The 16,141-nt window shown below is 30.6% G+C and overlaps 2 protein-coding genes across 2 annotated transcripts; both read left to right on the forward strand.

Annotated features, from left to right (window-relative positions):
- Nucleotides 1-326: 326 nt before the first annotated feature.
- Nucleotides 327-1,764, forward strand: LOC145014280 (period circadian protein). The gene is made up of 4 exons (XM_078972664.1): nucleotides 327-481; nucleotides 585-684; nucleotides 981-1,352; nucleotides 1,443-1,764. Exons 1-4 carry the CDS (start codon nucleotides 381-383, stop codon nucleotides 1,572-1,574), a joined length of 705 nt encoding a protein of 234 aa, XP_078828790.1. The 5' UTR covers nucleotides 327-380; the 3' UTR covers nucleotides 1,575-1,764.
- A 3,161-nt stretch (nucleotides 1,765-4,925) lies between these two features.
- On the forward strand, nucleotides 4,926-9,362 carry LOC145014269 (uncharacterized). The gene is made up of 12 exons (XM_078972651.1): nucleotides 4,926-5,502; nucleotides 6,095-7,239; nucleotides 7,326-7,406; nucleotides 7,502-7,539; nucleotides 7,622-7,709; nucleotides 7,777-7,881; nucleotides 7,975-8,163; nucleotides 8,252-8,404; nucleotides 8,499-8,603; nucleotides 8,674-8,779; nucleotides 8,862-8,949; nucleotides 9,032-9,362. Exons 1-12 carry the CDS (start codon nucleotides 5,154-5,156, stop codon nucleotides 9,204-9,206), a joined length of 2,622 nt encoding a protein of 873 aa, XP_078828777.1. The 5' UTR covers nucleotides 4,926-5,153; the 3' UTR covers nucleotides 9,207-9,362.
- The last annotated feature ends 6,779 nt before the right edge of the window (nucleotides 9,363-16,141 follow it).

The following is a 16,141-nucleotide window of genomic DNA, read 5'->3' on the forward strand; positions in this document are numbered from 1 at the left end:
TTTAAAAACTAGTGCGAAAAAGATATATTTGTTTTCGCCATTTCTGTAGTTTCTCGAACTTGATTTCGATGTTGCATTTTAACGGAAACCGATAATGTAAAACCTCTCAAATCTAGTATTAACACAAAATTAAAAAACATAATAAATTTACTATATCAAAATCAATTTTCTTTATAAATTTAAAAAATAATTTATTGTCAACAGGTTTCATTCAAATTGGTCTTATTGGTAAATTCTTTCGCATCTGTTTCTAAATTATTCCTAATGAGATGGGCTGGGCCAAGGCGTAAAACCTACCATTTGAACCACTTCGTGGTTACTTGGTTCGGGTATCAACAAGTTCAAGTTCAACCAAAACCCAAAGGCAAAAACAGAAAGCAATGAAGACTGCTCCACAAGTAATCTTGATCTTCGACAAAGCCCTCGCCACCGCCATCACCGGCGGCCTTCAACCAAACGCCAACTCTCCTCTTCAAATTTCGTTAGTTCTACAACTCCTTTTCTCTGTTACGCAATCGCTGTTTCGGTATTTCTCCGCTCAGTTCATCCTATAATCTGTTGTCTTTTGTTACTTGATTTTACAGAACAGAGTCTTTCGATCTGTCACTAGCTCGATATGGAATCACCGGCGTCAGAGCTTCCGGAAACATCACTCACTTCGTTGATCGCAATAGAGTTCCTCAAGTAGGTATCACTCTTTGATTGCTAGGTTTTTTCAATTCTTCGTGTTAGGTTTAAGCAATCCGCGCACCTTAACACAACTTAGTTAACTTCCGAGAATTGGATATGCTAGTACGCTTATTCGCTTCAAATCGCTTCTTCAGTTTACCTAAATTGTGTGATTACTGCTGCGAAATACAATATTGAGATGAATTTTGAACTGATTATAGTTATAATTTTTGTTATGAGTGGTTTGATTTTTCAAACGAATTACCATTTCTTGTGATAACAATGTCCTATGGCTTCCATCCTTTCACCAGGTTTCCATTTTGGTTATGCAAAAGTACGAATCTCCTGTATTGGCATGTGCCATTAGTGAAGTATTGTCATCATTAGCAGGAGAAGACAAGTCAAACATGCCTTCATTGATCCTTCCCTTCATTCTAGACTCGTCAAAGATTAAGCTGGAAAGAAAAAACTCACCAGATGAATCTGTTTATGGCATCCAAATCGGTCCACAAACTGACATGATGCAAACCCTAGCTACCAGGCATGAAAAGGCACCCTCATCGATGCAGATTCACCATGAACAGCTATCTTGTGTTCTTCAATTGGTCCGTGTCTTGAAGACACCAGCATTCATTCTGATTGGGCAAATTGGTCAACATAAAAGTACAACAAATGACCTTGAGGTACCTATTCTTGATCTTCTTTTGTGTGCAAAAGACGTTAATACCCTTCTCATCGTGTTCGCCTTTTGATCATTTTGTTTTCTTTCACAGGTGATTTGTAAAATAGGAGAAACTTTGGCTAGTGTGTCCTCCTTGCAATTTGTGAAAGAAAACATAACATGGAATCCAAACAAGGTGTCAAAAGAACATGAAAAAGAGCCATGGCGTGCTTTATATGGTTGAAATCAGGTTTCTTGTCACACTGAGATGTTATGTGTAGTCCATTTTATGCATTTCCATTTGTAGTTTTTGTTTCATATTGACATTAGAAAAGTAACAATGGTTATATGCTACATTTTGTTGTATGTGCACTATTGTCAATTTGTCATCATAATTGGGAATCTAGAAACAATGGTGTTCAGAATTTTGCTAATTTCTTAATGAGCTTACAAGTGTTGGTGATGAGAATGAGGGTATTTATGTTTTTTGGACAAGCGAGAGATCTGGAGTTGGTCATATTCCGCTTTGTTTTATCTTTTCTTTTTTTGGGTGGGATGAAAAGCATTGAAATCACATTCAAACAACAAAGTAAAATATGCCAAGTATTTCTATATTATAATAAGAACAAACTTTCAACAAAAGATATGATGTAGGGGTTAAGCCTAAGCATAATCAAGAACATGCTTGATTCTTAACCACTCTAATCATATAAAAGTGAAAACATATCCTTACAAAGAAAACTGTCTCTGAAGAATATTTTTTTGTTTCCAGTTGGGGGTTTTTGGGATTGTTTTTTAAGCTGAAAAGTTCTTTTTATAAAAGAACCTTTTGACTCTAACTTTTAGGGAAAAAAAGTCAAAGATCATTTTTAAAAAGTGTTTGCAAAATGTTTCTTGACTTTTGAAGGTAATTTACCTTTTAAAAGGCAAAAGTCATAAAAAAAATCATGATTTCTTGTCTTTAGAAAAACCATCAGTTACTTTTTGTCAAAAAGTTAATTTCAAAATGATTTTTATAAATGTCAAACATCTTTTAAAATTTTTTGACTTTTTAGAAAAGCCAAAAGTCAAAATATCATTTAAAAAACAATCCCAAGCACCCCCTTTATATGGAGAACATCGCTTCTCAAATGATAAAATCATTTATGTTGCGTAGACTATAAGGCTATAACACCCCTTTTATATGGAGAACATAGTCTCTCACATGATAAAATCGATAGTCTCTCACATGATAAAATCATTTATAATGCGTAGACTATAAAACTATACCAAATAAGATTTTCCTTGTGCATGTATATATGCATGAATGTATGTAAGTGGTCATAATGTTTAGTTGGGTTCATATATCTAATAGGGGTTACATGTAGGTGCATTTGTATGTGTGTATGTATGTATGCATATATACATACATACACAACCAGAAGATCTCCAAAATTGCTAACGTAAGTTGGTCAATCATAAACAAAAAAAATCAGCTACGACAACTTGACTAACAAATAAACAAAAGAAAAAATCAGCTACGACAACTTGACTAACAAATTGTCATCAACCAGTCTCAAAAAGATTGTATTTTCTACCAAAGTGCAATATGATCTTATTTATCTATCAAAACAGTCTATTAGTAGCAATTAAATATCTTTTTATTTTTTATTTTTTGATATTTGTCATATTTAATAAAATTAATAATTTTTTTTATTTCACTTCTCATCGTCTAAAATTGATAACAGAATGTTTTAGAAGAAAAAGTAGAAGAATATTAGTGAACACAATCTATTAGTGATTGAGACATTTTGTACATACATTATAAGTTTGACAAATTTTATGGTGTCATTTATTGCAAAATTTGTCATCATCTGTTGGAATCAACTTAGGATTAGCAATTATATGAAAAAAGTATTTAATTAATATAAAATATCAAATTGTATGGTGTCAATAAATATGGTTATTTATTTAATATAAAATATAAAATATCAAACTATACAAATCAAAAAATAATCGTAATAACATATCTTTAAAAGAAAAAACATCATAAATGGTCTCTGTGTTTTTTTAGATTCTGAAGTTTAGTCCCTGTGGTTTAAAATTTTCATAAATGGTCCCTATGCTTTCAAAACTTTTGACAGATGGTCCTTATCCCTAACTCCGTTAAGTTTTGTCCGTTAACTGAAGGGCATTTTCATCATTTTATTACCATAGGGACCATTTATGATGTTTTCACTTTTTTTTTTTTAAAAAAAAGAAATTTTTTTTGATGTGACATTAATGACAATTCTCTCTCTCTCTCTCTCTCTCTCTGTTTGTGTGTGTGTGTAAAGCAACAACCAACTTCTGTGTTCGTATGCCTCTTTTTTTTTTTTTTTTTTTTTTTCTGATTCAAACACATCAACAAAACTCTTATTGTTCAATTGAAGAACTACCACAAGTCGCCTTTTTTTTTCAAGACCTACAAACCAAACAACAACTTCTTTACAAGGTTGTTAATGACGGTGTTCCAATGAAATTTATCAGTAAACTCGAATCAGAAGTCATTAATTTCTTTTATTCTTCTCTTTCATGCCAAAATCGACCCAATCATAAAATCCTACGCTCTGCATTTTTAAAGAACACCTTGAGAAAGGGGGTTGGCGACATAGATCTGAGAGGGGCGACGTAGATCTGAAAAAGGGTGGCGTATGAAAACCCCATCAACATGAGGATGGAAAGGACTTTTGAGCTTGACATGGTGGCGTTAGGTTTTCACCGTCTCCTTCCACCGACGACATAGTGAGGAAGAGTAAGATGTATGGTTACCTTCGATAAGAGTGTAGTTAATCCCAACGACTGAAATCTTGAATACTCAAATGAAACAAAGAAAAAACAGGGGTATAGGAACCAAAAATTGAAGTCTAAACAAGAGATTGGTTGTTGAATCGAAACTAAAGATGAGACTATTTCATTTCCCGAACTGATTGCTTCTATTAAAGATAGATACGAATGTGTGTATTTGTTTGTGTATTTGACAGGTGCAAATTCGGTTGGTGTTTCCATCTCTGCGAGAATACCTAAATGGGATTTAGGTTTCATTCTTCTTCGTTATCATTTGGTCCATCTGCTTTGACTTAACCACCTATAATATGGTTCTAATGAGTTTTTCTTTGATTTTAGGTGATAATAAGGTGCAAGATGAGTGTGTTTGTGTTTCTTGGAAGAAGATGATCGATGTGTGTGTGTGTGTGAGAGAGAGAGAGAGAGATTAAATAATTATATATATATATATCTATATATATATATATATATATATTTTAAAAATAACTGAAAAGATCATAAATGGTCCCTGTGGTGTGAAATGATGAAAATGCCCCTCAATTAACGGACAAAAGTTAACGGAGTTAGCAATAAAGACCATCTGTCAAAAGTTTTGAAAATACAGAGACCATTTATGAGATTTTTAAACCACGGGGACTAAACTTCAGAATCTGAAAAAACATAAGAACCGTTTATGATGTTTTTTCTATTTAAAAGTTATCAAATTATATTTTGGGTATTTGGGATGACTTTAAATCTTTAGTTGAAATTTTGAATAGAGTCGTGCTACTAGAAAAATAAAGGATTTCTAATTGAACAGAAGGGCGTGGATGTAATTTCACTATTTTAGCGTTGAGTGGATCTAGCACCTCGGAAAGTTTTTCGCATTTTGAAACGCTGCAGTTTTCCCGCACAAAAGCGTTTCTCATCCATCACTCCATTGATACACTGGTAGGACCTTATACTCGATCTGCTCTATAGATCAATCGAATCCATCGAATTGTTGTTAATTACTGTAATCTATCAACTGAAACAAACAATGGCGTCGCCGGTGACCGCCGAAAAGCACTCTAACACGAAATCGGAGGAAGGAACCACGGCATTCCATAAGAAAAGGTCTCGGCGTGTGAGCTTTGCGGAGAATACCTCGGTTCACATATTTGATCGAGATGAAGAGACACCTCCGGACGCTAATGCTCCTAGCTCCCCCTACGAGGACCTAGGGTTTTCTGATCGAGATGCTAAGCTGAAGCAGTTTTTCGGAAACGAAGAAGACGACAACGAAGATGATGATACGGATGAACTCGGTCCAAGGAGTCCGTTTTTTCGGGTGGTTCGGTCACCGTCCTCCGGTAGAAGCACTATTGGTTCCGCTACCTCCAACGATGGCAAGTATTTCTGATCCTAATCATTTTTTTCGCTTGATTCACGTGAATTCTCACATCTCAATGTGTTAATTACTTAATTTCATGCAATGTTGTGCTCATATTTTGCTGCGTGTTCTTATAGAACTACTATATCTTGCTTGCCTGGCCTTCTCTTTTGAGATATATTAAATATGCGTTCTAACGAGCATTAGTTGTTAACTAACAAATTGGGAAAGCCTGGAGATCTAAACCTCCTAAAGGAAATAAAATTGGCATGATCTTTTTAAGCTCAAAGTTGGAAATTGGTCATCTTAATAAGTTAGTAGTGCATAAGCACGATTGAGATTTGGGGTTGATTGCAAATTGCAACAATGCTAGCTAGTCCAAGACCATATATAATTTGTGATATCAGCTTCTCCAAATAACCAACTGTATAGAATGTTCTGAATTTTGATCAGAGTATTTCACTATTTTGTACATAAAACAATCTATGTAGGGTTACAGTTCTTGATATCATTGTGCCACCATAGTCTTTCCCAGTTGTATGATGTTTTGTCCACATAAATTCAGAATGCTGCTAACTGTTTTTGTCCAAATACATTTCTGCTTGCAGAAGATAATTTTTTTGGTCCTGTATCTGCAAAATTTATTAAAAGTGATTTGTCAGACTCTGCCACATCAAATGGGAATCATGATCAAACCATGGACTCCACATCATTTTCAATGCATTTCAATAGCATTGCTAGATCAGACTCAGAAGCAGATTTGAAAACATCCACAGGGGGTGATGTTGATCACCTTTCGTTTGATGAGAAAACCCCAACAAGTTCCATGCTACTCACACTGAATAAGAAGCCAAATTTTCAACCTGATGTTTCTACCTCTAAATTCAGCATTGATTCTCAATCAAATGACATGAGTCTTGTTGGAGAATATCACAATAAGTATGACTATGGGAAGTTATCAATATCACCTGTATCTAATGCACACAATGATTTACATGTGGTCTCCCATATTTCTGTGCTAAAGTCACCTCTTAAAGATGGAAAACAGTTTTTAGCAAACAAGGAAAACATGTCTGATATCATGGATTTTAGTTATGTGGAAGATAAGACCAAGAATGCATTTGGTATCAACTCAAGCATGGAATCTTTGGTTGAAACTCAAAGTTCTCCAAATTTCAAGAATATGGTTTTTCAAGCAGATGATATCATGGAAAAGGAAAACAAATCTCCTTTAACAGGATCAATAACACATTTCATTGATATGCAAGATCACATGCTTTTAAATGATGATAGCCTATATAAATCTCCAGGAACTTTGACTCCTTTTAATCAACCGAGTTTTCTTCTAACCCAAAAACATGCTGGAAGTATTTCATCCTTGGAGAAAAGCATTTCTAAACTAAGAATCCTAGAGGCCTTTCCCTTTTCTGCTGCTTTGAATGCTAAACTTGAAAATTCAAATTCCAAATCTTTAATTGGCATTTCCAAGATGAATCCCTTGATTACTTTGAATAAAAACAACAAATCTCCTCAACCCAATTTTAACAACATTATTGGGAGTAAGACTGTGGACACGTACGGTGTGTTGCAAAATGACAGCATTGCCCCTTTGCCTGTGAAAAATTTAGAGTCTAGAAAAAGAAAAACAGAAGATATGATGACTGAGAAAATTGCTAGAATCAAATGGAGTTCAAGATTCTTAACAGAAACAAAACTTCTTTCACCTTCAGTTGATAAGATGAATTTGCATGCGGTATTATCATCATTATTATTATTTTTCTGTTTATCTTTTTTTGTTTTCTTTCTTTAAGATATCTTGACATTGCTCTGTTGTTGCAGATTGATTGTTTGTTTGATATTCTAGAGGAGCTTCAGATGTCAAAAACATATGAGCTTCTTTCTAATGAAATTAAGTCTCAGGTTTTACATGCTTATAGGCTATTATATCTTTATCTTGATTTCTTTCTTTTACTATTTTACCTTCTAAAACTGAAATCATTCTTTGATTTATACAGACCATTCTACACCCTTCTTCTAATATTCAACACAAAAGGTAATTGCATTGTTTTTATTATATATATATATAATATATAAGATTTCAGTTATTTCTTGAGTTAAAAATATTGAATTTTCAGAGCAATGGAAACAAGATTGCTACTGTCCAAAATTTTGCATGAGAAAGCAAAGTTGCAGCTAATGCATGTGAAACAAGAGAAATTACTGGTAATATTAATATTATTCAATACTTCCCTTTAATTTATCTTTCTTTTAAATTCTGTTTTATGTATAGAAAAATATGCAATCACTTGCTTTTGGAATTCAAGAGTCTGAAGCATTGAAGTTGAAATATTCACCTCAAAATCTACTAAATCATCAAGTTATTCATCACCAAGAGGTATTGAAAATTTGAAATTTGAAATTTTATAAAAAAATTGTTTTGTCAATTGTCATTTCTTGTATCAAATTTTGATTATATATTTTATGTTAGGGACAAATTAACAATGAGAAAGTGACTACATTAAGTGTAGCAATAAAAGATACAGATAAAAGAATTCAAGACTTGATACAAGCTTTTCACATATTGAAACAAGAAGTTAACCCCACTGATGCTGTTGCATTTGTTAATAATCATTTGATGAAAAAAACACAGTGTCAAATCATACGCAAGGATTTACAGGTTCTGATATACTTAAAAATATTAGCTTATTTTATTAATTAATATATAAAACTTCTTTCATTTACTTTTTTTCTTTTTCTTGTTTCAGCTTTGGGTTATAGAAGATTTAAAAAGTAGCAAAGATCATCATTATCTTGTTCTTAATTACCTTGACTTAATGACTCAAAGGTTCACAGTTATTTCTGGTGTAGTTACAAGAATTTCTGTTTCCTATATATTAAATGAAACGAATATTGTTAAGGTGAGATATTATTTTTAAAATATTTATTTGGAACTTTCATGTAATATGTCATCTTTATGTTATTTTATTAACAACCTTATTTATTGCCTTATAGAGTTTCAAAGATATGGATGCTTTAATTGCATTTCGATTTGTCTTTAATGTTGGATTATCAACACAAAAACATATTGATCATACAAGTTTAGCATATGAAACCCAAGTAAGTATTTATTTATTTATTTTTATTTTTATTTCTTTTATAAAAAACTTTTTTTTTTTTTTTTTAATAGATGAATAGTTCTGTTTTGGGCAATTTGGTTGATGTGATGGAGGAAATACAACTTGCAAGAATAGAACTAAAGAACCTGATTCATGCAAGATTCCACGTATTCTTGGGTAATTAATTTTCTATTATTTGAAAATGATATTTTTGGTCAAACTAAGTTTGACCACATTTTGACTTTTTTTTTTTCTTCAGATAAACACCTCTATCTGGAGCTTTACTTCTTTAATTCAATCACCCGAAAAAAGGCAACAGTAACTCTAGACACTTCATGTTTAAAAAGGTGCCCTTTAAACATTTTTATATTAAAATTTATTTAACTATATAATTTAGTATTGCTGACGTGGCTAATGAAATTCCAACAGGGGTATCTACCCATCCGAGATTCTCTCATGTCAGATCGAAACCCAGTCACAAAATTCATCTTCTTCATCACTTTCAGATGAAATTACAGCTGAAATCAAACATCTCAAAGTGGGATTTTTAAGGATTTTACACTTATGTAAATGCATATCACATGTAATCAGCCTTTCAAGGTAAAAAAAAAAAAACTAAACAATTACTCAAAAAAAAAAAACTCTTAACATGTAATCAAGAAAAATATTGAATCCATGGTCAACAACCCGTTGAACAATTGTTTGTAAAAAGTTATGACTTAATAGGGAAAGTCTCCGTTCTCTGGCTTTCTCTCGTGTATAGCTTATTGGATTAAGTTTTTTTTTTTTTTTTTTTTTTTTTTACTTAAAAAGTCACGCCAAAGGTTACTTCTAACTCCTCTTATGTTAAAGTTTGTTGATGCATAAATAGAGATAAAATGGTCTTTTAGTTTTATTTATTTTTGGAAAAAAAGAAAAACAAATTTTATATATACAAACAAAAACAATTTATTAAATTGATAGGTGGGATTTGTAGTTGGACTTAGCTTTCCTTGTTTGTATGAGGATGAGAGTTGCCCCTACTTGTGGGGAAAGTAGGCAAGTAGTGGGAGGGAGTATACATTATAAAGTGATGCTAATGGATGGCTTGTTCTTATCCATATCAAACTTTTCGTACTAGGAATATCTAATACGCACTTGACTTGACCTCTTGCTTGCTATAATTTTACGCTAGATTTCTTTTAAAAAAAATAAGGAATTAAAAATGGAAGGAAAGACATGAGTTTGTAATAAATCAAAGATTTGTTTTGTACTTATGGGGGCAAGACTTGACAAGTATCGAAAGTGAAGGGGACGTAAGGTAAAAGAGAGGGTGGGTTAGTGTTGGATAAGGTGACCACGATATGTGAAGTCTGTTTTGGAAGACGACAAATCAGAACCCAATTACATAGCTTAGGGTCGGGACTATGGTTAGGGTTGGGTTTTGGGTTTGGGTTTGGGTGAAGACTAGGTAGCATGTAGTCTGCGTATTATGGAACCAAAAGAAAAAGTGCATATACATGTTAGTTTCAGTTTTATTGTTTTTATTTTTTAGTTTTTAAAAATGTTTAATTCCGTGTATATAATTCAATTGTAAAGGTGAAAAGGACAGATGAAATTATTGGATGTAGATTTCATACGGAAATAGAAATATTTGTGTTTATTTATGTTAAAAAGACTTCATCTTTTGTTAAATACAATACGGCTCCTCTCCATAGTCAATATGTTGTATTTTGTTTAGTTTATTTTTTTTAGAACGACGTGTACCCATTGATATAATTCTAAATATACATTTTTTTAAATAATTTTCAACAAAACTTGAACACTTAATTTTTTTTTTCTTGTTATTTTTTTTATATTGTAGTATGTGTAAAGATCATGGTTCTAAGATGCATTTCAAGGCATGTTATGGTCCGAGACGTAGTGTAGCCATCTCGAAACATCAAATACGGATTTGTAAAATGTAGCGCCCATATAACATGTCGTGACATGTCTTATCTTGATTATTTTTATGATCGGATATGAAATAATTGAGTTTTTTTTTTTTTTTTTTTTTTTTTTTTTTTTTTTTTTTTTTTTTTAACTCTCATATTTAGTTATGAGACAAAAGGTGGGGTATTCTGACATCCCTTATTTTTCAAATGAAAACAAAACATTTTTCTTTACACTTTAAAATTATAGTATTTTTTGTTTGCGGAAAATCCAAGTATAATAAATCATTTTGCAGAAACGGTTTCGTTTTATTAAAATATATTTGAGTAGAGATGTTTTAAAATACAAAAACTTTAAGGATGTCATAATTAATACATAACATTCTTACAACTTAAAGACCTAATGGTCCTAAACAATATTTTAAGTTGTCTTTTAATCATTCGATAATCCTAAACAAGTTCTAACAACTTAAACCATGTTACTTGTGATACATATAATTTGAGTGAGTCTGGTTGAAAAACCTGGTTATCACAAACCGATTATCACAAATCATAGTCCACAATTATCAGGAATAACCAACTTACCTGATGAATCGTTTAGAGCAATGGTTTGACTACATGGCTAAGGACTTCCTTGGTTGGTATAAGTCATAAAGACACTTTAACCATCAGAGTATTTGTTAATTATGACATCTCCATTTTATCTATATCTGTGAGTTATAAATCCACACTAACAAAGTAATTTACAAAACTATCTACAATATCAAGTGTTGTCATCCTATTTTGCTAGATGAACATACATGCTTTTTAGTTACCTGATCGGACCACCATGGCTATCTAAATGAATATTATAAATACTTCGGTACGTACAAAGACACTTGATAGTATCACATAAAATAATTCTACTCTCTCTTCTTGTCTAACACAACCCAAAATGAAACTACACAACATCCAACTTAACCGAACTAAATATCCTTATAAGTATTATTTTGTTGTTAGACAAGACTACAATACGTGTAAACGATTTAAAAAAAATCATATTTCCTGATTACACAGTACTTATCGCAATACGATGTGTGATTACACTTTTAACAAACTTAATGAAATTCACAAATCATTTATATGTCTTAGTTTAAAACTTAGACGAGACTATAATTCTTATAATCAGCTATCAATACCAATCTTATCCAAAAAACACTAACATAAATTAATGTATATAATTAACACATCGGTATTTAATATACATTAATCTTTTAAATAAGAGTAAATTACACGAATGATCCATACGGTTTGGGATAATTTGTGCCCTTGATTCCTAACTTATTTTTTTTTTAATTAGGAAAGTCCATACAATTTGTTTTTGTTACGCGCTTAGTCCCTAATAATTGTTTTTATTAAGCGTCTGGTCCCTGTCTTACCTAAAAAGACTATTATTTAAATAGAGAAAAATAGTCGGGTAGATGGGGTTGGAGATGTCTTTATTTAAATAAATTAAAAAATAAATGGCAAAATAGTTTTTTTAGGTAAGACAGTGACCAAACACGTAACAAAAAAAAAAAAAAAAAAAAACAGTAGAGACATCCGAGTTAAAAAAATTAGTTAGGGACCAAACGTGTAAATTACCCTATAAGATATGGAATTTTCTTAAGATTGCCATATATATATATATATATATATATATATATATATATATATATATATATATATATATATATATATATATATATATATATATATATATATATATATATGAAAAAGTTAAATAGAGAACCATTATTAATTAAGGAACCGATGAAACAATCAAAAGCGTCGGAATTTAAAGCGATCAACGACAAAAGAAAGGGTTGTAAACTTTTATAATTGACGCACATGTATCGAATTATAACAAAATCCACTTCATTTTTTTTCATTTAAAATTATTTTTAGGTCAAGTTTTTTATTGAAAAAAAACCGAATATACCATTGTTCATGATTTTTCATCATCTTTCCATAGAGATCAATGATAATATATAAAAAACGAACTTTTTTTTTTCGAAAAAATCCACTTAATTTTCTTAGTTTTTTCAATATCTAAGTTTATTTTTATAAAAAAAACTAATTATACCAAAAATATTAATTCTTTGTACTCTATTAATAAACATCAACACTAATTAAAAAAAAAACTTCGAACAATGTAGATTCACACTCTGATTCCAAACTGTAAATATTTCAATTTTTAACATTTACAATATGAAAAATCTCGAACAGTTCAAATTCACATCGTGAATCTGAATTACTATTATGCATACTGTGAATCTGAGAAGGTTCACAAAAAAAAAAAAACCTCAATCAATGTAGATTCACACTGTGAATCTAAACTGTAAATATTTCAAATTTTAACATTCACAATGTGAATAAGCTCCGATCAGTTCAGATTCACACTGTGAATCTGACTTATTATTATGCACACGGTGAATCTGAGGAGGTTCACAATGTGAATCTGAACAGGTTTACAATGTGAATCGGAACTGAAATATAGTTATTTATTTATTTTATTATTTTTTTAAACATGAATATTAATCTATGTTTAAAACGTACAAAAAATATGAATTTTGATATATATATTTATTATTTTTTTTTCTATATAAAAATAGACCTTAATTTTTTTCATCAAAGAAAATGAAGTGAGTTTTTTCAAAAAAAAAGTTCGTTTTTTTATATATCATCATTGATATCTACGGAAAGAGGATAAAAAATCATGAACAACGTTATATTCTGTTTTTTTTTTTTATAAAAAACATGACCTAAAAAAATTTTAAACGAAAAAAACTGGTGGATTTTTTTTTGTAAATGGTGGACTTTTTTGATATAATCTCGTATGTGTGCGTTCAATGTAAAATGTACATCTATTCCATTTGCCGTTGATCATTATGATTTCTGACGCTCACGATTGATTCCTTGGTTAATTATGGTTTTTTATTGAACCTTACTTATATATATATATATATATATATATATATATATATATATATATATATATATATATATATATGTATCATTATGATTTCTAACGCTCACGCTTGGTTCCTTGGTTAATTATGGTTATATATATATATATATATATATATATATATATATATATATATATATATATATATATATATATATATATATATATATATATATAACTCACTGAGTTGGCAGATTACTCGGTCAAGTAATCCCAACTCGGTCCCTTACCAATACGAGTTACAAAATTCGAGTACTTACTGATCGGTCCTTTACTGAAGCGAACACTATTGTAAAATCGGTGATTAATATATACTAGATTCGTGCCCACGCAAAGTGTTGACGATAAATGGCTCTTTTGGCGAATAGTTTTTTTACGGGGAAATAATTATTATATTTTTTATTATTAGGTGTTATGTAAAAAATTACCACTTTTAAATAAAATATTTGTGTTTAGGCCTTATACTTATATTGCATATTTATACATTTAATGTAAATTAAGTAATACCGGTGTCTAGTTTAAAAAATTTAATTTAATTTATATACATGAATTTAATATTTTAAATTATCATTTTGCTCCAAATTACATTTATTATTATTATTGTTAAACGACAAACTAACTAAACTACTCTTAGATAACACCTATGCCTTCAACAATATTTGAACCCATGACCTCTCATATGAGAGACTCACTCCTTACCGCTAGGCCATTGACCATTTGATATTAAATTTATTAATTACCTTTCTTAATTCAAGTTTACAAACTTTTGACAAGTATTAATGATATTTATGTATATTTGATTTGTACAAAAAGCTTTGTAACTTATACTTCTTCAAATTCAAGAGATTATTAATATACTTTGTAATATAGTATAAGATATAAAATAATATACTTAATGATTTATTATTTAATATACACATGTAATTATTAATACATGTATATATTAAATTTTCAATAATTATTTACGAAGTGAGACCATTGTGTGTTTTTTAGTTTTTGTGTATTCACATATATCTGATTTTATTATATATTTCAATCAAATTATGATTTTAACTTATAAATTTGACATATAATTTACTTCAAAGTATTTCAACATAAATTATTGAATCCGAGTAATCCTCGTATACTCCCAAGTACTTGCTACTTGACAGTCGGTTGAATAGGTACCGAGTAGCGAGTTCTACAACCTCATATAGATACACACACACACACACACACACACACACACACATATATATATATATATATATATATATATATATATATAGAGAGAGAGAGAGAGAGAGAGCGAGCGAGCTAGGTTTAAATGTTTTTAGCAAGTATTGTGTGCCTAAATGCACCAATGAGAATTCAAGAAATAATAAACAATTAAATAAATCATTTAAGGGTATTTTGGACCTTTTATACTTTTAATTAAGGAAATCATTTAATTGAATCTTGCAATTAAGGAAATAAAATAAGTATATTTGACCTAGCCTTTCTCTTAAATTATGTCTAATAAAACCTCCAAAATCCTCAAACCTTTTTCACTCCAAGTTCACCAACCTGACCACCAGGTGCAATCCCTTGCCCACTCTGCCGCCATGGAAACGTCTCCTACAAGAAGCTCACAACCACAAAACCGCTTCTCCAAACGTTGAAATCCACCTCATCCCTCTTATGCTGCTCGTATTCTTCAATGGCGGAGACCGATGATAGAATTGCAATTGAAAAATTCTTCAATGGCGGAAGATGCGAAGGAAGGCAGTCAACGATTCTTCGTTCCTCTCCCATCGTCGGCAGCAAAGAAGATCAAGGGGAAGATCCCCCGATGCTCATCTTCATCAGATTGGAATAAAAAATCGGGAAGCACCTCCAGTGCTTCACCGATTCGAAGGAGGAGGAGGAAAATATCGATTCCCGGTGAGCCTTCCTTGATTGTCATCGTTGGAAATCGAGGTAAACGAGTGGGAAATATCAATTCTTCTCTTTGAATTTTAAATAGATACTTTGATTATAAAAGTTTAATTCAGTAATTGGTTTGAAATTGTTTTTATACTTGTTATTCTATGTTTTATTGTAGTGATTTTGAGTATAAAAGTCAATTTATGTTAGAATCTTGTTTTTCATATACTGGCTTTAGTTGTTTTGTTTTTCTAAACCATTTGAATTGAGTAAAATTATATAAAAAAACTAAAAACTTCTGAGTTTTGTAGATAATAAGAAGAAAACAAAAACTAAAAGTTGGTGTGTATTTTTTGTGGTGATGTAAGCAGGAACATGTGTTTCTTTCAAATATTCATGATTCAGATATTTTGTTGGAATTTAATGTATGTTAGGATGATGCAAGAATGATGAGGAAACATATGAAAAAAAGATATATGATACTTCATTTTTAAAGAATGAAAAAAAAAAAACAACAATATTCTTTCAGAATTTCAGGATTCAACATCCAAAAACAACAATATTCTTTCAAAATTCAAGAATTCAAGAAGAAAACATGGAGAACGAGAGTATTCTAGCAGAATGTTGTTATTTTTTTAAGAATGGTATTCATGTTTGTTGATATTCTTTTAGAATATTTATAACTATATTAAAATGTATAAGACTTTTAATCTGTAAGAATATGTATGAATTTGTATTTTAGTTCGGATGCATAAA

The sequence above is a fragment of the Lactuca saligna genome, chromosome 9 (assembly GCF_052625555.1).
Source record: "Lactuca saligna cultivar CGN05327 chromosome 9, ASM5262555v1, whole genome shotgun sequence".
In the NCBI taxonomy this organism is placed as follows: domain Eukaryota; kingdom Viridiplantae; phylum Streptophyta; class Magnoliopsida; order Asterales; family Asteraceae; genus Lactuca; species Lactuca saligna.

Bases quoted from the DNA above. Each gene is read 5' to 3' on its own strand.
- LOC145014269 (XM_078972651.1), top strand. From the start codon at position 5,154: ATGGCGTCGCCGGTGACCGCCGAAAAGCACTCTAACACGAAATCGGAG. The intron at 7,540-7,621 runs GTAATTGCATTG...TTGAATTTTCAG, and splicing joins TCTAATATTCAACACAAAAG to AGCAATGGAAACAAGATTGC. The intron at 8,950-9,031 runs GTGCCCTTTAAA...AAATTCCAACAG, and splicing joins GACACTTCATGTTTAAAAAG to GGGTATCTACCCATCCGAGA.
- LOC145014280 (XM_078972664.1), top strand. From the start codon at position 381: ATGAAGACTGCTCCACAAGTAATCTTGATCTTCGACAAAGCCCTCGCC. The intron at 685-980 runs GTAGGTATCACT...TCCTTTCACCAG, and splicing joins ATCGCAATAGAGTTCCTCAA to GTTTCCATTTTGGTTATGCA. The intron at 1,353-1,442 runs GTACCTATTCTT...TTTCTTTCACAG, and splicing joins GTACAACAAATGACCTTGAG to GTGATTTGTAAAATAGGAGA.